General features: G+C 38.0%; 1 protein-coding gene across 13 annotated transcripts in view; it reads left to right on the top strand.

The window, feature by feature from the left end:
* Positions 1-26,725, top strand: part of KIF21A (kinesin family member 21A) — a 147,832-nt gene that overhangs the window by 57,521 nt on the left and 63,586 nt on the right. For all 13 annotated transcript variants that reach the window (XM_070494032.1, XM_044775322.2, XM_044775321.2 and 10 more), the window contains exons 2-6: positions 21,318-21,540; positions 21,665-21,847; positions 23,259-23,408; positions 24,119-24,253; positions 24,775-24,942. In XM_070494032.1, coding sequence (XP_070350133.1) covers positions 21,318-21,540; positions 21,665-21,847; positions 23,259-23,408; positions 24,119-24,253; positions 24,775-24,942 — 859 coding nt within the window. The remainder of the gene's footprint in view (positions 1-21,317; positions 21,541-21,664; positions 21,848-23,258; positions 23,409-24,118; positions 24,254-24,774; positions 24,943-26,725) is intronic.

Here is a 26,725-nt window from a genome sequence, read left to right as displayed (position 1 = left end):
ACCATGTTTACCTCTGAGCAAGAAGTGGAAAAGGGAGGACATGCTCCTTTCTTTTAAGGGACTGAGGCTAGGAAATATAAGATGCCATATACCCAGCTAAAATTCCTATTACTATGAAAGAAGGAGAACATGGATTTGGGGAGATATCTAACATTTCTGCCATGTATACTCTATCTCCCAACCATGAAACATATCCACTCCTTCTCCAAGTCAACTTATCTTGTAGTTTATTATACCTGGGCAATGTGAAGTTGGTTCTTTCTCTCAAGCCCGGTTATTACTTCTTATGGTTGGCGCATCCTATCTGAAAGCCAGTTTATCTGCCATCTGCTTACCGCCCCCCCCCACCCCCCGGCCCCAGTGCACATGCAATATACACTGGTAAAGTCAAGGCAGGGTAACACATCCAAAAGACAGTGGAGGGGAAGCAGGATAAGAAATCCTATTTGGAAAAGAGGAAGATGGGAAACCCAATAGTCACTCAGCAGTGGTCAGATTCTGTGTGTAGGAATCCTGAAGATTTCTATCTGGGGAGTAGAAAAGTTTGTTTGTTAGCTGTCCTGGCAAGCTCACCCCACTACCCTCAGGGAGGAAATCACTTGTGCTCCAGGGTTCCTGGCTTTGTCCTTTGGGAGGTTCTTTATTGTCTGTTATTCTCCATGGCCAGATCGAAAGTGGGCATTGAAGAGTATACCCTTTTCTTGGGGATAGATAGCAGGTGTTGTCTTTGGGTTGAGCAATTATAGGCTTTACAGTGTGTGTGTGTGTGTGTGTGTGTGTATCTGTGTGTGTAATATAGCCCCTTGGAAACTTATTGGATTTTCTGCTTATTTGCACTGATTAGTTCCAACTGCAAGTAACCGCAGCCTAACGTTAATCAAGACATAGTTGTTATTTTTTTTCCTAGCTAAAAATACTGGATTTTAATTGTTGGCTTTTGTGCTCTGCAAATCCTCCAGTTTCTATATCAAGGACGGTTACCTTGAGGTTAGGTGACAAGGTAGTACCCTTAATATCTTCTTGATTGCTGGGCTGGCTCCCATTGTCTTGCCATGAACTCTTGGAGTCCCAGGCTTATATCAGCTTAGGCTGTGTCTTCTGAACCTCTTGTTTTAACTGTTTGTTTGGAGTATAGAAGAATTTGGTTTTTGAATCCTGTGAAGCCAAACTTACAGACACTCAATTAACTTAGATTTCAAGCTATAGGCAGGGTGAGCTTTCTTCACTAGAGCTCAGTTCTCTTCCATATCTGCTTGAGATTGCTTTATTTATGTAGCAGGCTGAGTTTATATCTTTTGAAGGATTTTGTTGGAAGCAGCAAGAAGGAGCCAATACACACTAATATTCTTTCTTTTTCCAGTCACTTTCCTTCTAGCTAGAAGCTTGTAGTTTTAAGGTACTAACTTTCAAGGTGACAGTTTGACTAAACGTTTTGCTGTGGCATAGCAAGAGTCAGCAGCTTTTCATCTGCTATCTGTTTCCTAACTACCTCCTGCTCAATCTCCAAGTCAGTACCACATGTTAGAGGTTCTGTTAGGGCAACTGTCAGATTCTGTGTTAGCTAGGACATGGATTCAACTGTTCTAACAAAGACCCCAAATTATAAGGGTTTAACCAAAATAGAGGTTTACCTTTCTTCCACATTCCAGCCTGGGCATAAGAAGCCCAGGGCTGTTGAGTTCCCCTGTGTTAGAGATCCAGAATCCTTCTATTTTGTTGCTCCACCATGGTTTGAGTGTTGCCCTTGTCTGTGTGATCCAGTCTGGTGCACCACCACCACTTCTGTATTCCAGCCAGTGAGAAGAGAGGGAAAAAAGGAAGAACCATACCTTCCATGTAAGACTCTACTGTTCACATTAAGCAGAACTTAGCCATTTGACCACATCTAGCTGGAAGCAGGCTTAAAATGTGTAGAGTATCCAGATAAAAATTTTATTAATAGTAACAAATTTGTTGAGGAAAAAGGAGAGAATAGATTTTGGACTGCTGTTGGCAGTTTATGCCACAAAATGTGGGGTCCACATTTGGATCATAAACAAGAACAAAACCAAAACCAATCAATCAGCCAAACAAAAACACCGTTATCACCGCATCAAAAATTAACAGTTGGATAGGATAATTGTAAAGTACAGTACCCTAGGCATCAGTACCTCACTGCATGATATTAACTATCTTTATAATAATTTAGTCTGTAATTTGCCTCCCAGAGACTACAGTGGATAATGTGCTTATGCATTACATTTGAGACTATGTACTTAAAAATTTATTTCTTCACCTGGGAGTTTTTTTCCTTATTAATACTTAATGAGGTATGAAGTATAGAGTAGACCCAAAATAGCATTGAATGTCACGCAGTTCCAAAGTTCCCCTAACTGCAGAGAAAGAAAATGTGTAATGTTTGAACTTGAACTGGAAATTTCTTTGAAGGAGACCTCAAGTTTTATCTAAAAACTTAGTGCAAATTTTGCATTGTACTCCATTTTGTACACCCATTCTATAAATATATTTTTTATAAAAATGTTTGAATTCCTTATTAATTTTACCAAATATAAAGTTAACACCTCAGGAAGATGTACAGTGTTTTTTCCTGTGTCTTCCGCATTGATGCATACCTCTTAGGGGGATGCTTGAAATGGTTGAGAGGTTGGGTAATTGGATTTATAAAATTCATGTTATATACTTTATTTACATTCATTAGCAATCAGTGATGAAAAGATAACCAATATGTCTACAGGTGGCAGTCATTTTCAGGGCTACCTTCTTCCTTATTCTATCTTCCTTTCTCTATATTCCTAGGGGTTGCCTCCTCAGTCCACTGCTTTCACATCGCTGATTTCTCATTCTTCAAGTCTTTAATGAAATGTCACATTTTTTGAGAAAGAACTTTCTTGACTATGGCTGACAGACCCCCAGGTGACACCCAATGATCCCTGCTCATGCCTTCCTGTAATCCCCTCTGCTTGAGTTCGGGCAGTACCTGTGACTTACTTGTAATCAGAAGACTATGGCAAGGGTAGTGGGATGTCATTCTCATGACTGCATCTGTTATATGAGATTTGGTTTTAGCAGACTAGAATGAGAGATTCTCCTGGTAGTTTTGAAGCAGTAAGCTGCCATGTTATGAGTGACTAGGATTAAAGGGTGGAATGGAGGAGCTGAGAGCTGGTCATCTGCTGGCAAGAAAACAAGAACTTCAGTCCTACGACTGCAAGCAACCAAAATCTGCAACAACTTGAATGAGCTTGGAAGAGCTCATTCTCCCACTGAGAATGCTGCGCAGCTGAAGCGTTGATTCCAGCCTGGTGAGACTTTGAGCAGAGGCCCCAGCTATACCCAGCCCAGACTATTGACCAACAGAAACTGTGAGATAATGAATGTGTATTGTCTTAGGCCCCTAAGTTCATAGTAATTTGTTACACAGCAATAGAAAATGAATATAGATTCTGAGTCCTATGTTGCTTGAAGAAAAAAAAATCCACGTTCCATATTCTTCCTCCCTTCCCCGTGGGTGTGGCTGTCAACATTTAAGGCAGCCTTATCCAAGGGTGGTAGAGTTGGGGATGCAGTCCAGAATCAGGGCTTCAATTTCAACTGCTGTTGAGCTTTCTTATCTGAGCTCATCCTGTGAACCATTGATTATCTTACTTTTGCAATGTCTAGAAACCTCGGTTATTAGGAATGGCACTTTAATAGAATTCTGTTAGATCTCTACAGATAATATCAGACAGCTCTTTTAAAATAATAGATCTAATAATCAGTACTAGGATTTATCTTAAGTGAAAAACACTCTACTAGTAAAAAAGCACTCGTTTCTTTGGTTGATTCATTTTACATTTTGCTTTCTACCTATTGAAAAGCTCTCTGAAACCTCATCTTCTCGTTCCCTGTCTTGACCATACTTCGTTCCCTTTTGTAACTTGGGGTGATGGCTTCCACCTGTTTTACTCAAAGGCTTTGAAACGCGAGGGCTACATTGGCATCACCTGTAGCTTATTAGAAATGCAGATTCTCAGCTCTCATCCAGACCCACACCATCAGAATCTGTATTTTTATAAGCTCCCCATGTAATTCATATATACATTAAAGTTTGAGAAGTATTGCTCTAAGCCTCTTTTACGGTATTTAATAGTATGTCATGTTGAATTGCAGTTAGTTTTATATTTGTCTCATTTCCCGCATTAGATGATAAATTCCCAAATGTTACAAACTTAAAGTTTCTTTATCTTTATTTCTCCTCCAGTTCCTAGCATGGTATCTTACATATAGAAGTGTAAAAAATAATTTACAGAATAAATTGTTAAATTGAATTGACTCTAGGAGGATTTCTTTTTTCTGGAAACCTTTAATTCTTATAGTTAGCCTCAAATATGTTATTTGGGACATCATTTTGTGGCCAAAGCAGGACTCTTCATAATCTACTTATAGATATTAGACCTACGCCAGAAAGGGAAAGCTAATGGCTTAGACTAGGGCTCATTGTGGTTCACAAATCTCTAATGACATTTTTATTCAATTCCTAACACTCAGATTGTTTTCTCAGAATGTACAAATGCAGTTCCTAACTCTTTTAGGATCCACGCTAATGGATGAGATTTATCTATTTCCTCTGACCTTCAATTCATGAAGAGGATTAAGTGCATTTTGTGCATTCATCAAAGATACTTTGTTCTCTAATGTTTCCCTCTTAACTTCCTGGGCTAAAATGTCTGCTAGAGAAAGCCAGCTTTTCTAGGTACCAGTTCTTGCCCACTTGCCAGGGATCTTTTCGCTTCCCTCTTATCTTGTTTTAGGTCTTCTAAATTTTTTCCCATTAAACAAAGATTTAAAGGTAATAGACCAAATTCAGCTGGTGAGAATTGCATGGGGAATGCTATTTGCATGCTCCGTTCCTGATACTTCATGAAATAATATAAAGCTCCATGGATCATATTCAGCTGTCTTTCTAAAAGGCAAGCAATCTGTAAAAAGTGAAGCAAATTTAACTATCAGAAAGATAATTTCATTGATAAGTAATTTCATTCCACATGCTATTGTATGGGGGTGAGGCATGTGTGTATGTGTGTGTTTAGAAAAATGAGGTTTGTTAACTGTTTATTTTGGGGGGCTTCTAAAATTAGTGTTTTTTTTTTAATCTGTTTGTATCCTAAGTCCCGTTGAGACTCTTTTATGGTCAGTCCTGCACATAGCACTTACCAAGCCTGATAAAAACAGAGCTGTTTCACAGAGTGAGTGAATCCAGTGTCTTAGTCAACCTAGGCTGCCAGAACAGAATACCACAGTCTGAGGGGCTTAAACAGCAGACATTTATTTCTCACAGTTCTGGAGGCTGGGAAGTCCAAGATGAAGATGCTGGCAAATTCAGTTCAAGGTGACGGCACACTTCGTGGCTTGCACATGGCTCTCTTCTCTGTGTCTTCACATGGTGGCGAGAGATGAAGACAGAGAGCTCTGGTCTCTCTTCCTCTTTGTAGTGAGGACGCTAATCCTGTCATGGGAGAGCCCCACCCTCATGACCTCATCTAAACCTAATCACCTCCCAAAGGCTCCACCTCCATATGCCATGCACCGGCGATTAGGGCTGCAACACAGGAATTTGGGGAGGACACATTCAGCCTACAGATACAGTATGAAAATAATTTAAGAAATCAAAATCTGCTAAATCTGTTAAAAATGCCCCATTGGAGTGAAATCTTTTTTATTAAATACAAAGTGACTGTGGGAGTTAAGAGACATAGGCAGCCTTGCCCTCTCAAACATGATTCATGTTTTTATTTTATTAGCAATAAGATTACCTATAATTGTTCTTAGAATCATTAGAATATGAAGTTTTTAGAATTTTAGAGCTAATGCTTAAGGCAACTTGAGGGTCATCTAGTTCATCTCTCACCATATGCGGAAATTTCCTCAACAACAATGGTTTTCAAGCTTCTTTTTCGAACTGCACATTATCCCTTTCTTAAAATAAAGTCTTACAAATAAATCAGAAGCTGAATCTGTCATGTTTTAAAGAGCGTGGTGAAAAACAAATAGGTTCTTCATCCTCCACTCACACCCCAACTCGAAGTGCCCTCAGGCAGAGGAACTGAAAACCAAAGTAAGGTAATTTATCACAGAAGCGGGTGACAAGGCCAAACTTAGGGTATTAATTGAGACAAACTCCAAAGACGTAATTTTAAAAGACAGTTGCTTCTCTGAGTAGTTACAACAAACTGTGGACATCCTGAAGCTGCTTACTTATGATGTGGAGGCTTGGTTTTCCTAGGCCTGTTGTCAGAGGAGCCTTGGGATTTCATGGAGGAGCCTTATGGGCTGCTGTGGGTGGGGAGCGTTGCGGTGAGGAATTACTGGCGTACCTCCAGGAGGAGTGACTTTATTTTTATATTTTTTGCATGCTGGGCTTCAGGACTAAGATTGTGTTTGGGATGAAAGCAGGCGGTGGAAGTAGTGGCATTATTATGTATGTTTGTGTATGAGGACCCCAGGGTAGGAGGGTCCACTATCAAAATAAAGTATAAATATTGCTGCTTACCATTGCTTCCAAAGTTTGGTGATGGGCTGGCACTGTGTTCGAATCACTTGGAGAGCTAATTAAGAAAATAGATTCTGGGTCCCACCTCTGATTCAATAAGTCTGAGGTGGAACCTGGGAAGATGAATTAAAAACATAACATAATTGGGGCCAGCCCGGTGGTGCAGCGGTTAAGTTCACACGTTCCACTTCAGCGGTCCAGGGTTCACCAGTTTGGATCCTGGATGCAGACCTATGCACTGCTTGTCAAGCCTTGCTGTGGTAGGCGTCCCATGTAAAATAGAGGAAGATGAGCACGGATGTTAGCTCAGGGCCAGTCTTCCTCAGCAAAAAGAGAAGGATTGGCCGCAGATGTTAGCTCAGGGCTAATCTTCCTCCAAAAAAAAAATCATAATAAATAAACACACTGAAACATACTGGGTGATTCTCCTATGCATATAGGTTTGAGAACCTGTACTATCTTGTCTGTTGTCAGTAGCTACTGTGGGTACCTCCCTACCTCCTAAGGCAATCCATCTGTTTTTTGATAGATTAGTTGGTAAAAAGATTTTTTTCATTTTGAATTGAAATGTACATCTCTATAATTTGATTGAGTTTTCTGCTATGAGTGTACCATGAGTAAGCTGATCATATGTCTCAGTTTTCCAGGGACAGGAAAACTGTTGTCCTAGTAGGATTAATAGTAGCCCTTTCACTTTTGAAAGTATCCTGGTTTGGACAGTAAATTTTTTTTTTTTTTAAAGATTTTTTATTTATTTTGATTTTTATTTTTTCCTTTTTCTCCCCAAAGCCCCCCGGTACATAGTTGTGTATTCTTCTTTGTGGGTTCTTCTAGTTGTGGCATGTGGGACGCCGCCTCAGCGTGGTCTGACGAGCAGTGCCATGTCCGCGCCCAGGATTCGAACCAACGAAACACTGGGCCGCCTGCAGCGGAGCGCACGAACTTAACCACTCGGCCACGGGGCCAGCCCCTGGACAGTAAATTTTATGGTCACCTTAACTATGACTCATGTTTTTAGGACCAGATTGTTTATGTGAAGTTAAAGGGCATATATTAGTTTCCTGTTGCTGCTGTGACAAGTAACCCCTGACTGGCTTAAAAAACTACAAACGTATTATGTTATAGTTCTGGAGGTCAGAAGTCCTATAATGGTTTGGCAGGACTGTGTTCCTTCTGAGGCTCTGGGGGAGAATCTCTTTCCTTGCCTTTTCTAGCTTCTAGAGGTTGCTTGCTTGCGTTCTTTGGCTTTTGGCCCCTTACTCCATGTTCAAAGCTGGCAATGACTGGTCAAGTATTTCTCACACTGCATCATTTTGACATTCCTCTGCTGTACCATATCTCCATATTCTTGCCTCTTATAAGGACACTCATGATTACATTGGGCACCTGGATAATCCAAGATAATCTCAAAATCCTTAATTTAATCATATCTGTTGAGTCTCTTTTACCCTGTAAGGTTCTGGGAATTTGGGACCATTATTCAGCCTGCCCCAAGGCATAATCTATTGCAGTGCGCTGTTGTCATATTTTGTACTCATAAGCAGCAGTGGCCGCTACCAGAAGAAGAGTATCCCAATCAAATAGTAGAAAATATAAACAGAAAGAGAGATGTGGGAACTCAGGTTAATTGATTGTTGAACAAGCTTAGAGAATATAAAAGTCCTTATTATAACTACTGTTTTATAATATAATTGCTTCTGAATTGAAGGACCAGAGAATATTATACTTGGAAGGAAACCATGTTTCTAATTGGAGTTAATTATTTTTCTTTACATTTATCAGCACTCATTTTTATTTTAGAACATAGAGGAAATGTAAGATACTGTTAAGCATTTGATTCAGGGATTGTGAAGTAAGAAAATTAAGCTTAAAGAAATACAGTTGGAGATTTATAACTTAGAAATGGGATGAGTTCATTTTTTTCCCCAAAAGGGCAGATAGATTGATGTTGTCATGAATGGTGGATTAATGGTGTCATCAATGGAGCTTCTTTGACTTGTTTATTACTGTTATTATAAGATGCCAGATGTTGCCCATCTGACTGTTCAGAGTTCAAAATTGTATAAGCAGTGATTTTAATGATTATGGTCTTAAAGCAATGGGATTTAGCGTAATAAAGAATATATTATTCTTTAGTTTTTATTAGCGTTCCATTGTGTTCATTTTCTATTGCTGTCTGACAAATTGTCACAGATTTAGTGACTTAAAATAACACATGTTTATTATATCTCAGTTTCCATGGAGCAAGGGTCCTGACATAGCTTAGCTGGATTCTCTGCTCATGTCTCACAGGCTGTCATCAAAGTGTCAGTCGGAGCTTCACTTCTCATCTGGGGCTCATTGTCGTCTTCTAAGCTCATTCGGGTTGGTGGCAGAATTCAGTTCCATGTGGTTGGATGACTCAGGTCCCCATTTTCTTGCTAGCTGTTGTCTGAAGACTGCTCTTGTCTCCAAACGCATCCTTCCCCTTAGGGAGTTCACTTCATGGTCATTTGATTTCTTCCTGCAGTTCAGCAGGAGATGTCTCTTTGATGCTTCACCTTCTTTTAAAGGCTCACCTGCCTGATTAGATCAGGCCTACTCAGGATGGTTTCTCTTTCATTAACTCCAAATCAACTGATTAGTAACTAAGTTGGAAGCAACATCTTATCATATTCACAGGTTGCATCACACTCAAGGGGCAGAAGTTGTATATGGGTGGGGATCATCTTAAAATTCTACCTACCATACTTTCCTTACAAAAATACGTGTTTCTTATAGTTCTTGCCTTGGCTTTGACCTGTCACTTTGGATCTGTTGAGAGATGACAGAATTATGGCTTAGATTAGTGTTTGTGGTAGAGATTATTTTTCCCTGATGATGAAAATTGGTATCAGTAACTTATGTTTATTACTTTAGAACCAGAATCTTAATCTGCACAGTATCATACAAACTTACAAAATATTATTTCTCTTTCTAAGAAGCAGAGCTGAAATTGCAAGTCTCTTTCCCCTCCACAGAGTAATTGCAAACACAAATAATATACATCTGGGATTAAGGATGTATTACTGTCATTATATATAGTCATAGTTCAGTTTTTCTCATGATGAAATAGTTTAAAAAACATACAGGATTATTATTATTTTTTCTTTTTGCTGAGGAAGATTTGCTGTGAGTTAACATCTGTTGCCAATCTTCCTCTTTGTTTTGTATGTGAGCTGCTACCACAGCATGGCCACTGACAGACAAGTAGTGTAGGTCCATGCCTGGGAACTGAATCTGGGTCATGGGAGCAGAGCAGGCCGAACTTAACCACTAAGCCACTGGGGCTGGCCTGACATACAGTATTATTAAGCATAGGAGGAGACTGCCCCCCCCCCCCCCCCCGCCATTCCCCCAAGAACACATGTGGCTTCATTTAGAAAGAACTTTATAGGAAGGTTTTTGAAAATTCTGTGTATAATTGGTATGGTGTGTAATAAGGAAAATAGAAGGTATTAGAAACATATTGACTTCAGAATGAGAGTTGAAATATCATCTAGTTATCACAACTCTTATTCTGAGATTACTTTTTCTCACTTTATTCCCCCCCCTTGAATCTTCTTCCACCCTTCCAAGTTTTTAAAACAAAACTGAAGTATTAATTAAATCCTTTTTATTGTAACAATTGAAAAAACTAATTCTATTGACCGAGAAAGATATGTTTTTTAAACTTTGTGTTATTACTTATTAGGTTTTTTTTTCTTTTGAGGAAGATTAGCCCTGAGCTAACATCTGCTGCTAATTCTCCTCTTTTTGCTGAGGAAGACTGGCCCTGAGCTAACATCCGTGCCCATCTTCCTCTATTTTATATGTGGGACGCCTACCACAGCCAGGCTTACCAAGCTGTGCCATGCCCACACCCAGGATCCAAACCTGCGAACCCCAGGCCGCCAAAGTGGAACTTAACCATTGCGCCACCAGGCCAGCCCCACTTATTAGGTTTTTAACAATAAAATGCATTATGTACATCTCAAACTCTAGTTCTGCGCAGCAAAGAGAATGGGTCAATGACTTGCCTGTGTAGGGCTGGAGAATTGTAGGGATTTTGGTGGCTCTGTATTCTAGGTCAATACTGATATCAGGAATGGGAGTGAAAGGGATGGTGACACAGTGATAGTGCTAAAAAAACGTTGTTGCCATTTCTGAGGCTAACCCTGATTTGGTCAGGATCTTGGCAGAAAACAGATGATACATTCAAACAAGATGATTTGAGAGAGTGTGGTAGAGGATGGGCAGCATTAAGGGAAGCTACAAGGGACAAGGCATTACTCCGGTGTTAGCAACAATAGGGAGACACCTACCATTATGGATGTCCTGATAGGAGCTGTGGCCTTTGCTAGAGGGATACAACCCACCAGTAGGACCTGGCGGGGAAGGAACCAGGAGAATTAATAGCCTGACCTCATTCCTCTCCTACCCTACAAAGTTCTACTGGCACCTCCCATTGCTGAGCCCCACTGGAAGCCCAGGTTAAGGGAGCCTGTTGCTGCAGCTCATGAGGGTCAGTCTCCTAGGGCACAGGGTAAGGTGAAGATGGGTGAAGAATTGATCTGGAGGGGAAAACTGAAAAATAGTTGGAAGGGATCTCCAGTATGGCTTTTGTAAAGTGCCTTTTGGTGGCATCTTTCATCTTGAGGAGACCAGGGTGTTCATTTTAGAAGCTAATGTCTTAGCTGGGATGCCTACTTAGGTGGTGTCATAATATTCATAAAACATTCCTAAATTCTAATGACTCTTAGTATCCTGGTGCTTCTGCCCCAAAAGACTTTGTTTCAGCCAGGAACAAATGCACTTCAAGTGTCTTCGCCTTTGTTTTGCCGAACTTGACTTTTCTCCCTTCCCTGCCTGGAAAATTCTAATCACCTTTCAAAATCTAGGTCAAATACAATTTCCTGTGTGAAGCTTTTCCTGTACCTACCCCATTCCTCTCTGGCTAATCTTTATTCCATTTCTCCTTTGTAGAAAATATTCCATTGAGCACATATTTAATTTTCTTCCAGATCTTTGTTTTCTTCTCTCTCCTATGGCTACCCTCTTCAAGTTTGTTTGTTTGGTTCAAAGTCCTTGCTTTACACACTGTTTAACATTCAGTAGGTGTGCCACAGGGATTTGTTGACTTGGTAAAGTTTTCTGATGGCCTTGGTTTGTACATAGGCTACCACGTCCAGCCACCAGCAACAGCAGAAATCTTGTGTGCACTCTGGACAATAGGTGGGCAGGTCATGTCATGACATAGAGTACCCCCTTTCCTTACTGTGTCATTTCTTTTTGGAGTAGAAGCTTTTCTATTTTGGGGAGAGAGGGTAAAGAAGAAAGCCCCAGAGTTTCCAGATGATTGGACTTTTCTCAAAATCCTGAATTTGGCTAATTTCTTCTTTATTTTGTCAGCCTATATGCACTATTTCAGTGTAGTTCTCTGAACATGTGGTATTCCAACAGAGAGTGGTGTGGATTCTAGTTACTCACTTAAGAGAGAGCTTCTCTCAGTGTGCTGTATCTTTAGTTGGAGCCATGGGGATAAAAAAGTATGAGACATGGGGATGGAAGTCAGAGGAAGATGGCATAATGTCTCATCGTCCTCTTTCCCCTACTTCCTTTCCCTAATTGGCCAGTAGAAACTTCACTTGAGGGAAATCTTTATTTTTCCAAGTGGTATTGCAAACTGTAGACCGAGTAGCTTAGTCTAGGAATCACAGCCCCAAACATTAACTATACGCACTGTGCATTAAGCATTTTAACGGAAAATAGTTATGTCTATGAATATCTTTTGGTGTCATTAGGTAAAAATAAGTTTGAGTCAGGTGGACCACACAGAGATGAAGCAGTAGGATATATAGCTAATGGTTAGGATAAGATTTCTGGGTAATTTAAAAAGGTGATTCATTATCAGTGGATTAAAAAGTGAAGTTCTTCTCTCCGTCTCTGTTATTCATAGAAGTTACACTTCCTGGTCTCCAGTACACATTGCTGCGCTTTATTGTTCTTAGGCTTTTTACAGAGTTAATCTCCTTAATGGAATTACTGAGGTATGTTTCTTTCTTGAAGGTCTTGGGAAAAATCCTTGCTTCACATCAACCATCATTGTAATTAAAGATCGATTTTAGGGAGGAGAATTTCTTTTAATAGACCTGTGTTACTTATTACTTGTGCCATGCCTGATGTCTTGACAAAACAATTCACAAGGGCACAAAAGGTCTAACAAGTTCCTATGGTGTGTCAGAAACTCTCCTAGAACAGGAGGTGGAGGATTAAAGCAGGGCAGATCCTTTCCTAATGTGTCTACTAACTGGAGTGAAATAGGGGAGGATCGAAAAAGGGACCAGAAACCCCAGTGACTCAGTTGTGGTGACAAAATGATAACTGTCCTAATTTTTAAGAAATGGAAGGGAGGAAGTTAGTAAGATATAATTAGCATTAAGATATCAAGTTGAACGCTAGTAAGTAGGATCCGATATAATGATCATCCAAAACAGTGAGGAATGAAATAAAGAAAGGCAAAGGATCTGCACAGGGGACAGATTTTGGACAGATTTTTTGGTGTCACTGTAGGAAGAACAAAGGTGTTAACAAGGTGCCAAGTGGGCTAGTTACAGATAGCTGTGAGTAACAGAGCCACACAAAGTGGGGATCAGGTCAGATTATTGAGTAAACTGGAGAACTACCACAGTCACGTGGGGATGAGATCAGAATAACTCAAGTAAAAAAAGAGACAGTTTAGCAAGACGTTTAGGTAATGGAAAAATTTGTCACATTTTTGAAACCGTAGGTTAAGGACAATGGTGTTTTCTAACAGGACAAGACATTAGTAATGGCCCACAGCAAATAGGAAGACATGTTGTGTGTTACTCCTCCTCTGTTTGTGGGGAAAAGCAAAAATAACTTGGCCAATTAATTAACAAAAGAAAGGCTTATCACCTCTGATGCTTTTAAAATGAGGAACAGGGATAGGAGGTGAGGGTGTAAGAGAAAGTCTGGAAGGTACTACAATACTATATGTGTTTAAAAATATAGGTTTGATTTCCTGCATCCTTCGACTTGGGTTAACGAGTGATGTTAGTGCTACTCTTCTAATTCAGAAAAAAATATGGGTGACTGCACAAGTCCTGGGAGGTTATAAATTACAGTGCGTGCAATTATTTATTTTCAAATCAGCATTCTTTCAGTAACAACAAATCACTGATTAGTCATTTGTCAACATTCTAGTCACTAGCATTTAATCAAATTTAATTTAGTATGAGGACAGATTGTACCATAACGATTTAATTCCCCTTTTTAAAAGAACCTGTTACTTAGGAACTTGATTCTCGTCTATTCGGAATGAAATTTCTTTACTGGCTACATGGAGATAGTAAAAATGATAATAACATTGAAAGAATAAAAATTCTTATTTTGGCTCCTATTATGCTCCGTACTGATATAAATAGGATGAATGAGACTTGATTATTTATTACTATGAAAAAGTTAACTTGGAATTACAACTTTTTTTAAGATTAGCACCTGAGCTAACATCCGTTGCCAATCTTTTTTTTTTTTTTCTTTTCCCCAAAGCCCCCCCAGTACAGATACAGAGTTGTACATTCTAGTTGTGGTTCCCTCTGGTTGTGCTACGTGGGATACCGCCTCAGTGTGGCTTGATGAGTGGTGCCATGTCCACACCCAGGATCCGAACTGGCAAAACCATGGGCCACCGAAGTGGAGTGTGGGCACTTAACCACTCAGCCACAGGGCCGGCCCCAGGATTAGGACTTTTAATTGTGCATGGAAGTATAATATTATTTGGGTTGATTATCTTTGCAAAGCAATATATGTATATATATATTTGTATGTATATGTACACATATCTCCATGTAATAATGTTCACTGTTGCATCATACTTCTCTCCCTGACATATAGTTTTACATTTAATTAACTGAGGGCGTCCAAAGGGTATTTTGAAAAATGTGGCAATAGTGTGGGGAGCCAAAGAGTAAATCCTGCATTCTTTAACATGGCGGAAGGCCCAGATGGATTTAAGGTGTTAAGGAACCTTATGAAGGAACTGACTTGGAGAATTTTCAAGTGGTGCTGTAACAACAACAGCACTTTGTACTTACATAGGCTTTTATAGCCACATATTATCTTATTTGTTCAATAGGATGTGATGTGGATGTGGCAGTAATAATATTACCATTTTATAGATGAGGAAACTGAGGCTAAGAGAGTGACTTGCTAAAGGTCACAGTTAGTATGTGTTAAGACCTTGAAGAGTCTGAGATTTTACCCTATTTACAAGGTAACAAGCTAGCCTGTTTCACATATAGTGGCAGAAGATAGAAGACTCCTGAATTAGAGACGAAGGATTTTTATTACTCACAGTACAATAAGCATTGTGAGCTTCATGTTGATTAGGACTGCTTCTCTGTCTTCCCCCTGCCCCCAATTCAATGGAGGCAGCGCAGGTAGACCTATTATATGGATGCTCTGCAAAAAGTGGGATATGGAGAAACGCTGAGCTTGGAAATTCACTGTTTTTATAGAAAGCAGAAGCAAGCCAGCTCTTTGTCAGGTGGAAGACATTATCCCTAAAGGTTGCTTGCTGCAAATGCACCCTTGAGAAATGATGCATGAGAAGAACAATCAGTCTTGCATTCTTGGCATACTCAGCAAGAGTGTGCAGGATGCTCAGGTCTCATGGTAGATTACCTCTTCCAACAGAATTAAACCTTCAATGCGTTTTTACTGAGTTTTATGACTAAAACGCTAACTGAAAAGGTAGCAACTATAAGCCCTTTCCCCTCATATATGTTTGCCTTGTTTTTCTGTCCTATCCAGGACATCTTGAAACCAGTCCTCTTGGATTATTTGATATATTCAGTTACTAAAACCAGTTGTGGTTATTACGAAGGTGGAGAACATTGACATCCTGAATGAAAGGATATAAGTTGATCAAGAAATGACCAGTGGTTTGATGTAGCTGAGTGTGACTAGATTTGAGAATGGAATGACATATAGAATCCAGATTAGGAAAATCTTAAATACCGTGCTAAATAATTAGGACATTTTTTGGGGACACACTGACATTTTAAGGCAAGTTGGTATATGAGGTATAAGGGAAAAAGATGGGTTCAGAAATCAGAATCAGTAAAATAAGGGATGTCACAAAAGCCAGCTGCAGATAACCAGTTGAGAAATATGGTGTTTGAAGGATAGCAGAGTATGCCGCCCCCAAATAGGCCACTTTGACATAAGGATTATTTTGAGTGGAAGCCAATTAAAAAGAAGTAGATACAAGAAAAGATCTCTGCCCTACCCCTATTTGCCTAAAAGCAGGACATAAATTTGTAAAAGTGTTCCCCTCCCCTCTCTACCAGGAAGGACGGAAGGTAATCACCAGAAATGGCACCAGAGGAACCCATGTAACAAGCTTTACTAACTAGCCCTTATCTTCCATTAGTTCCTCCGTATATTTACCTTCCCACAGTTTGCTGTCCTAGAAACACAGTCTTTTTTCCTTTTGTTAAGATATAAGCCCAAGTTCTAGCCACCCTTTGAGTTATTCATCACTGAGTATTCACATGTGTATGCATGATACACATGATAGTAAACTTCTATTTGTTTTTCTTTTGTTAATCTGCCTTTTGACAGTCTAATTTACAGGTGCCCAGCCAGGAGAACCTAGGACGGTAGAGGGGAAAACTTTTTCCTTCCCCACAAATTGTAAATAGGATCAAATGCTAAAGAGAGTTCAGGTAGGATGAAGACTAAAAAGAGTCCACTTTATTTGGAAATAAAAGGGTTGTTGGTGCCTTCTGTCTGAGCAGTTTCCATGGAGTATGAGAGCAGAGGCTAAATGACTACTATATGCTGAGGGAAAGATTCTGATGTGAGAAAATGGAGACAGCATTTGTTCATGTCTTTAAAACTGAATAATTAACAGCTGGTATGATACTCTGTTTCAGACCTTCAAGCTTCGTAAACTAGATACAGCAGATTACATTTTTTTCTGTATGGCTCTCCATGGATTTTCCCTTTTGGACCTCATCCCATTGGTCAATGATTCACAAAGGATAAAAGGTTCCATACCTCATGCTAAGAAAATAGCATGTTCTCTAGCAAAGCTGTCACGATTTTCTGTAACGGCCTCACCCTGCCTGCGTTCATTTCCAATGTCATATTTTTTAAAAACCCAAATAGAGATCATCTCCATTAGCAAATTAATATTATAAATAGAACCTACATTGCTGTTAGCCTTTATAATATGTATAAATTTATATATAATATGTATAGTATATATAATTTATATAATATGTATAAATTACATATAATTGCTATGTAATATTAGAATACTTATCCTAAATATATATGATGAAAGCTTTATGCATAATTGTTTTTCTTTAAGAAACAGTTTCAAGTATATCTAATTGTACGATTACACATTTTTAAAAACCTGCAAGGCTTTGTCATTATTTCTTTTTTTTTTTTTTTTTTTAAATATTTATTTTTTCCTTTTTCTCCCCAAAGCCCCCCGGTACATAGTTGTGTATTCTTCGTTGTGGGTTCTTCTAGTTGTGGCATGTGGGACGCTGCCTCAGCGTGGTCTGATGAGCAGTGCCATGTCCGCGCCCAGGATTCGAACCAAGGAAACACTGGGCCGCCTGCAGCGGAGCGCGCGAACTTAACCGCTCGGCCACGGGGCCAGCCCCTGTCATTATTTCTTAGTGTTAACATTAACCAAAATGTTAACACTGATTATTTCTTAGTATTGGGATTAGATGAATGTGTTCAATTTCTTATTTTTACATAAAAATATTAAGGAGATTATTTCAAAATATTTGATTAATAAATGTCAGATTCTATTTTTAATTCTCTCTTTCCCAGAAGGGTTGATATAGTTTGTCTATATATAAAATCTCAAATTATAGTTTTGAAATTGAGGTTTGTAGCTGGGTACATTTCAAACTCTTACCATTGTTAACGTAGATGAACTGTCTTGGGTTAGGACTTCATCTGAGAATTCTTGACGAGTATAAATTTAAGGATTTGGAGAGTTTAAAATACTAATTTTTTGTTTGTTTTAAAATACTAATTTTTGAAGAGGAATTGAAAAGGCAAATATATCCCTAACCTTTGAAGTATAGTCAGCTTCCAATTATCTGCATGTGAGGGAGACCATTTCCTCCTAGATGGGAGTTTCTCACACTTGCTGGGAAACTGCCATTGCATGGATCCTGTAGAAAAGTGTTCTGCCCATCATGTTGGTTTTTAAAGCAACACTCTCCTCCTGCCCATGCAACTGGATGGAATTGCACATCTATGCTTCAACCACAGTCCTCCTTGCCATTAACAAGGATAATAATCAGATGAATAGAGGTTAGGAGATTAAGTTCTGAGTGACATTGGCATTGTAAAATTGATTGTCATGTCTGCAATTCGAATGGCACCTGGTTTTTCTTTGTTATGTTGAAATGAAATTAATAGTATCTTAATACAAATAAGTGATCCTATGGTTATAATCGTTTACTTAAAATTAATGAAGCACTGATTTCAAACAGTAGCCCAGTGCTCATTTTCATTTAGATAGTTGTGTTTGTTTATTCAATTTTTTTATTGAGGTCATAATAATTAATAACATTATGAGATTTCAGTTGTATATTATTTGTTAGTCACTATATAAATGTGCCCCTTCACCCTTTGTGCCCACCCCCCAACCATCTTCCCACTGGTAACCACTAAACTGTTCTCTTTGTCTGTATGTTTGTTTATCTTCCACATATGAGTGAAATTATATGGTATTTGTCTTTCTCTATCTGGCTTATTTCACTTAACATAATACCCTCAAGGTCCATCCATGTTGTTGTGAATGGGATGATTTTGTCTTTTTTTTTATGACTGAGTAGTAGTCATTGTATATATATACCACATCTTCTTTATCCATTCATCAGTCGGTGGGCACTTGGGTTCCTTCCATACCTTGGCTATTGTGAATAAAGCTCCAGTGAACACAGAGGTGCATAAGTCTCTTGAATTGTTGATTTCAAGTTCTTTGGATAAATACCCAGTAGTGGGATAGCTGGGTCATATGGTATTTCTATTTTTAATTTTTTGAGAAATCTCCATACTGTTTTCCACAGTGGCTGCGCCAGTTTGTATTCCCACCAGCAGTGTTTGAGGGTTCACTTTTCTCCACAACCTCTCCAACATTTGTTATTTTTTTAAACAATTGTGTTTATTTTTATCTGTTTTATTACATGGGATTATTTAATCTTTACAGTGCAGCTATAAAACAGGGAGAGAGCAGAATCCTGGGGTAAATGAGGTAGATTCAGGAAAGAGAGCAGCCTGGGTTCAGATATGACTTTATGTTGGAATCCAAAAAGTTAGTGGAAGCTTCCTAAAGAAGCGAAATCTAAACAGAGATTGAAAACATGAGATATTTAGCTTGGAAAAGGAGTTGGGAATTGAGAGGGTGGAGAAGAGTGTCCAGGAAAAGAGAAGAGCCTATTTGAAGGTGTAGAGGCTAGAGAGAACATAGCTTGTTAGTGAAACTGGTTAAAAATAAGCCATCACAACCACCCAGAATCCTTTAATGCAAAGAAGGAACATGGCAAGAGGAGAGGTTGCAGAGGGATTTAGGGATATACTGGAGAATTTTAAGCACGGTAGTGATCTGATCAACTTCATGTTTTACAAATATCATTGATATTGCAGTATGTGGAATAGATTGGCAGGTGACAAGATTCGACACAGGCAGTTTGATGAGGAGATTTTTGCAATAATCCAAGTAACAGATAATGCTGGCCTTGATTAGGGTGTTGTGATGAGGAAGGAAAGAAATTGCTGTGCTCAAGAGCTATTTCAGAGATAATTAATAGCTCTTGAAGATAGATTTGGTAGATGGAATAGGGAAGAAGGAGTAATTGAGGTTGACTGTCCTGTTTCTGGCTTGATGACAGTGATTGTCCCAAGGAAGATGGGAGTTTTAGTTATGGTTTCCTCCCCGTGACTGGACGAGTGAGATAGAAGAGGAGTTTGGGAAGAAGAGAATATTAGTTTTGAGGAAGACCACTCATCTAAAAAATGTGGAACCAGAAAGCTAAATCTGCTACTCCCATGAGCTATTTTATAGTCCATGGACGTAGCTTGTTAATAGAAACCCTTTGTTTTATTTGTTATAATATCATTTTATCGGTATAATAGCACATAAATAGTGTTTTCCTCCTCCCCTTTTTTGTAAATCAGTAACAGTGTCTTGCAGTCAAATAGTGTTAGATCTAAAAAGAACCTTGGAAATTATAGTTTCCATCCACAGATGAGGAAATTGGAGCTCTGAGAGAAGACCACATGATGTCTGTGGAGTGAGAGAAATGGCCACTCCATCTCTCTTTCCACAGTAGTGAGCCAGCTCCATATCAATTATTGCATTCCATTGAAACAAATGGAGTTGAAGACTTGATTAAAAAAAAATCATTATCACCGTGGAAAGAAAAAAGCTGCATAAGTACATTCGTTACTTAACACACACACACATATTTTTTTTGTATTGCAGAATTCTATTTTAGATAACCAGGGTTGCAAAAATTCACTCACTTCTCAGTGTTGTCTTTCCTAGCCTTCCGTTGACCTTCCATCCTGATGAACTGGAAAAGGTTAAAACTCAGGCTTGGCTTTATTTCTAATAAATAGATGAACTCATTCCACTTCTGTAGATCTCAGTTTCTGTACCTCAAAAAATAAGGATCTGGGACCAGATTCCTTTAAAATCCTTTATTTGTTCTGTTTTTATCATTTAATATTTTCATCATTGGTTGTCTTGCTTCCTTAACTGCTTCTTATTCTCCATGGCAAATAGGAACTTCTTAAAAAACCTGGGTACGGTAAGTCAGTGATGTGTACGTCCAGGATGGTCCTGTATATAGACTGAATAGAAGAGGGCCAGATTTTGGGTTGCTCTGTTAACAATACATCATTATATTTACTTTCCTTCTTTGAAAATAGACCTTGAAATTAGGAAGAGAAGGCAGAAAAGGAAGATACTAGAGTCTGGAATAGATGGGGGTGACTGTAGGGTGGGTATAATGCTGCAGTCTTCCAAGTGGAGAGAGGACACCTAGGAGATGCACATGATGATTCACTGGAGTTTGGAGAGAAAATATTAGAACCTCTATTGTATTTATTTTTAATTTCTTTCTTTACAAAATTCACCTTTCGTGTATATCATAATATATGACAAATCAATATGGTACATGCATATCATTTATAAATGAATACATATACATATATATTTTGTGAGAGTATGCTTAAATATGTTAAGCTGACAGAAGCGTATGGTCAAATAAGTTTGGAAACCATTCGTGAAGAGTTTGAAAAAAAAGGCAAGTCAGGGCATCAGGAAAAATATTCTGTCCTTAATTTCTCATTTTTGGATATCATCTTCCCTAGAAATAAAAAGGAAATCTAAAACAAAAATAACAACAACAAACAGCATTTTGGTAGCAGAATTTATTTAACTGAGTCTTTGTCTCTTACAGAATTGAGAAAAAGTATTCACTTGCAAAAGTATTTAAAGACTAATTTTACTCTTCTTCATGATTTTTTGGAATCATTAAATAACTCAAAATGAAATTGACTCAGTATAATTTAATTCATTTAACTTTTCAACTGCAGGAGCAATAGTAGATTACGTTAGTGTTTTTAAAAGATATGGGCAGGAATTTTTCAGTCTGGCTTTTTCAGTTTTTTTTTGTTGTCATTTATTTTATTTTATTTTTTTCCTGATTATTTCTCACAGAATAAGACCACAGCTTGCCAAAGAAAAGATTGAAGGATGCCATATCTGTACATCTGTCACACCGGGAGAACCTCAGGTTTTCCTAGGGAAAGATAAAGCTTTTACTTTCGATTATGTGTTTGACATTGACTCCCAGCAAGAGCAGATCTACGCTCAGTGTATAGAAAAACTAATTGAAGGTTGTTTTGAAGGATACAATGCTACAGTTTTTGCTTATGGACAAGTAAGTATCAAATTATTTTCATAGAAGCTGTAACTTTACACAAGTGTCAATTCAGTTGCACTTTTATTTTTGTTTCTTGAGATAATTAAGACCAAGCACACATTTTTTCTATTCTTTTATTTAGACTGGAGCTGGCAAAACATACACAATGGGAACAGGATTTGACGTTAACATCATCGAGGAAGAACAGGGTATCATTTCTCGTGCTGTTAAGCACCTTTTCAAGAATATTGAAGAAAAGAAACACACTGCAGTTAAAAATGGGCTTCCTCCTCCAGATTTTAAAGTGAATGCCCAATTCTTAGAGGTAATAGTCTAGTTGTGTCACTAGTTTCCTTTAAATCTTGTCCTTGAGACCATAGCCATTATGATTTTACGCTCTTGACTTTAGTGCAGTACTTTGCAGACAGTGCTCAATAAATGTTGTTTGAGTAAATTAACATTAGGTAATAGGTAGCAGTAACAAGAGATAATTGGTAATAAGTATTCCTTACTTGTTAGCATTTAAGATTATAAACACTTAACCAGTGTCCATAGAGTAAAGCAATCAATATTGTTTATTTCAGAATCTCTATCCTATAATTACTGTTGTAATGTAGGCAGGCTCACAAAGTGCTGGGAATTCAGCAACTGAGACCAAAAGGGAGGGCAAGAATGTGAGGAATAATAGGATTAAGGCTGTAGCACTATTCTGGCTGCAGAAGCCCGTATTCCTGCAAGGATAGGCAGATATTTAGATGCAATGTCCAATGGTTGGGGCAGATTTGGATCAATTTAGGGCAGTCTAGTCTGATGGGAGGCACATTACAGTAAGAGGACATGTAGGATTTGAACAATATTACAATTAGGTGGATGGTGATTTATAATACTGGATTCTTGGTCCAAAGGGTGTTGTAATCTAGTTCTAATCTGGATCACTTGAGCTAATCATTTTGGTCATTGATTAAATGTTTTATTCAACACTATATAGCACAGAATAGAAAACAATTCACATTAACATCAGTTATCTTACTGCGGGTTTTAATGGACATCCCAATTTACTAAAAACTAAGGAGAATATAGCTATGTGTTTCCACCAAAAGAAAGGTAACTAATAGTGGAAAAAGAAAAGCAACAATGTTCTTCTGTCTTCCCTTTCACCCTCCAAAGTGTTGTTACACATTGCGACTTTAAAGCATCCTGATGGAAAAATAGGTTTGTGCTTCTTCTGAAGAGGTAGCTCCATCTTGTCAGCCACCAGTGATACAGAAACACTAATATCCTAATATCATTGCTGACCTTGCAAAAATACTAAGTATTATTTTTTAGATACATTAAGAAGGATTGTAGGACAATAGCAAATATATTTTTAGCTCAAGTAGTAAAAATCTTAAAATCTTCTCTAAGCTTAGGCTTTATCTACAGTTAGTACATATTTCTTAGAGTTTGTATTTATAAATATTTATCTCTTAGAAAGGATTAGTAGGTGTTTTATCTAGTCCTCAACTCATTAGTCATGATTAAGTCATTTACTCTTCTTACTCTTATGAAGACCTCTGGCATCTATTTGTATTTGTAATAATAATTACTCCATTTATTTTTATGTATTATTTTGAAGAAATATGTCATTTTGAAGAACTTTTAAGGTATATTTGAAAGATAACATTATGCAATGTGTGTTATTGTAGCTGTGAGGCAATTTCTTCTAAAATTAAACTTCTGCCATTTCCTTTTGATAGCTGTATAATGAAGAGGTCCTTGACTTATTTGATACCACTCGTGATATTGATGCAAAAAATAAAAAGTCAAATATAAGAATTCATGAAGATTCAACCGGAGGAATTTATACTGTGGGCGTCACAACACGTACTGTGAATACAGAATCAGAGGTGACGTTTATGTTATAGCTAAAGTAGAGCCTATTTGGCTTTATTTAAATAGTCAGCTTTGCTGATGGTTTGCTTAAGATCAAGATATGAAATTTGCATCCTTAAGCATAACAGGGAGTTAAATTTTGTCTTCTTTCCTCATATTCTTTTTAATATTAGGATTTTATTGTTTAAAATGTCAAGGTTATTATAAAGTTAGTACATTTATCATAACATCAGAAGAATCTAAGGCAGTGTTTGTATAGTTTTCTTTCACAGCTAGAGAAAGAGGCTTTGATAATTGAAGGTGAAGGATGAGACCACATCCTTTTGCTGTCAGGTTGGTAGGACCGTATCATTACTGCTAAAGGAAGACCGTTCAGAAGAGTCACAAAAATATTTCAGTGGAAGATACAGAAGAGCCTGAGTAATGCAAGTTATTGCTCAGTTTGTTTCAAAGTGTTCTACTGTAACAGTTTTGGAATGGAAACTGCAAATGTCAGCAAATGGCCAACAATAGAATCTCAGTGTTTTCTCCTATTAAAAAAATAATACGCTATTATACTTAGAAGTTCAGCGCAAAAAGTGCTTGTAACTAAAATAATATGAAAATCCACATCTTTTACATCCTTTAATATGGTGGGTTTTTACCATTAGCTCAGACTTCTGATTGCGTGGTGTTTTCTTTAAGTATTGTTCACGTCAAACCCTTCTTTCTTTCCCTTTTCCAGATGATGCAGTGTTTGAAGCTGGGTGCTTTATCCCGGACCACTGCCAGTACCCAGATGAATGTTCAGAGCTCTCGTTCACATGCCATTTTTACCATTCACGTGTGTCAAACCAGAATGTGTCCACAGATCGATGCTGTGAGTTATTAGTTCTGATTTCTTCAACTTTCAATCTTCATTTCCCAAAAATCACATGAAACCCAGGAGGGTATATTTGAACCAAATTTATTTTGTTGAATCGTTCCTTTTCCTAATGAGATATCTCTGATTCTGTTTAAGCTGAAGCTGGCCAACCATGTAAGATTTTGAAATAAAAAATTGGATGTGTGTCTGCAGCAACCAGAAAGCGAGCTGTGGCTGTATGGTCATGGCTGTAGTCACCTGAGACCCCTTTGCTTTTGAGGCCTGTATGCTACTGGTTTCCCTTCGTCAACATAAGCAAAGCCTCAGTTGATACAGCTGGGTTCTGACCTTCAAGCTTCTTGCTAACTTTTTCTAAGCTTCTAATTGCCAGCAGACATTTTTGCATTTATGTTTATTTGGCTACATGCCTACTTTTGGATATTTTATATATATATTTATAATGAGTGCAGAGTGGAGTTGGAGGATATTTAGTGTCGTGTTAATAAAATATTTTCAACTCTTTTCCTCCATTACAGGAAAATGTGACTGATAATAAGGTGATTTCTGAATCATCACAGATGAATGAATTTGAAACCCTGACTGCAAAGTTCCATTTTGTTGATCTGGCAGGATCAGAAAGACTGAAGCGAACTGGAGCTACAGGCGAGAGGGCCAAAGAAGGCATTTCCATCAACTGTGGACTTGTAAGAAGACTAAATCTTTGTGCTAAGAACCTATCAGGGCTTTTCTATTGTCCTTTTCTCTTTTGTAGTACATAATACCCAAGTGGAAATCCTTCATGCACTGAGCTGAGAAATGAAAGCTGCAGTAAACTTGTAAACTTAGGAGTAACGCATTGAATTTTGATTTCCTCACGTTATAGGCTTTTTTCTTCTTTTCACATTGCAAATTTTCTTCGTCTGTGCAAATTTAGTGGGATTGAGTTTTATGACATGTGCAGAGAATACTACATAGAATAAAAATGATTTAAAAAAATTCTGTTCACATTTAAAAATACATTGTTGAAATCAACATTTAAGATTAAATGTTTCACAGATGACTCTCAAGGTAGCTTTTTTGCTAACATTTTATGACGTCACTTTATTTTGGGAATTATAATCAAATGTTTTTTAGTAATTATTGTTTCAAAGGGAGAACTTTTCTTCATTATATTAGGAATTAACTTTAATAACATGCCACCTAGTGGTGTTTTGATTGGAAAACACCTTGTGTTTCTTAGTGTAAAGCTTCTGTTATTTGGAAGAAAATGTTTTAGAGTAAATTTTTGTGTAGTAAATCTTTTCTTTTTATTGACTTCATTATAAAATTGGACATTTGTTCCTGCATAAAAGTCATGACATCCCTAAGTTTCTGTGATGCTGATAGCATCAGGGCATGTTTTCTGCTTTGCTTCCCTCTCTCCCATCCTGGAGCTAGAGGCGCCAATCATATGGTCCTCTTTTGTCGTTGTCCAATATTTGCTCCTGTATGATTGCAACCCTTCTGTGGGGGAATCATCAACTGAGGCTGATTAAAGAGAGCCAAGCTTCCAACTCCAATACCCATCTTGATGCTCCCACCCTATGGTTGAAGGTTGTGTTAAAGGGAGTGATCTGGATCCTGGACTTTGTGTATTGTTTTGAATTTCTCAGATGAAATCATGGTGGTATTTACATTTGTGCTGCCAGGAAAAGACAAAAGCCAGTGCTCCATTTTCCTATTTAGGCTGCTGAAGCTTGTTCAAACACTTCTGATAGAGTTTCAGTGTAGCCAGTGGTTAAAACTCTGGCCTCTTTGGAAAAGGGAGACTAAGACACAATGTGATGCTGATGCCACTCTCTGCACCATCCATTGGCTCCAACAACGACCTGGTTATAGGTGTTTGTGTTACTGAAGGCGAGTGTGACCCCAACATTTAGGATAATGCTTATGCTGTAGGTGCTAGTCCAGGAACAGTAGGAAAAACAGTAGGGGTGACAGGAGGAGTGATTAAAGAGTTCTGTAATTTGATTTAGTTTTTTAGATATTGGATGCTTAGCATATAGATTCACTGTATTTCTAAAAACAGCTGTACTGGCATTAGGAATATCTTGTTCAGAGAAATCATACTGATATTTTTGTTTTAGTTAAAGGAGATTTTCTTTTCCCATAAGGAAGCTATACTGCAACAAGAAAGTTTCATGAAACTGTTAAACTACCTAAACTTTTTATTTTTTCATTGAGTTGAGGAGAAGAATTTAAAACGTGAATTCATGATTTCTGGGGATGCAAACTGATGCTCTGATGATTCTAGAAATTGTTAGACGTCGCCAATCTTACAACATTTCTATATCTAAAGAACATCTCTGAATAGAAGTTTGAGTATCTGTGAGTTATGGGTATATACAGAGTACTAAATTTTGAGTGGTGTCAGCTTTTAGTAGTTAATATAGAAAACTTTGAGGTTTACTTCATACTTCAAAATACCAACGTAAAACAACACTAGAC

The sequence above is a fragment of the Equus asinus genome, chromosome 22, assembly GCF_041296235.1.
Source record: "Equus asinus isolate D_3611 breed Donkey chromosome 22, EquAss-T2T_v2, whole genome shotgun sequence".
NCBI lineage: Eukaryota > Metazoa > Chordata > Mammalia > Perissodactyla > Equidae > Equus > Equus asinus.
The sequence above is the reverse complement of the archived record's forward strand: the minus strand, read 5'-3'. Positions and strand labels throughout refer to the sequence as shown.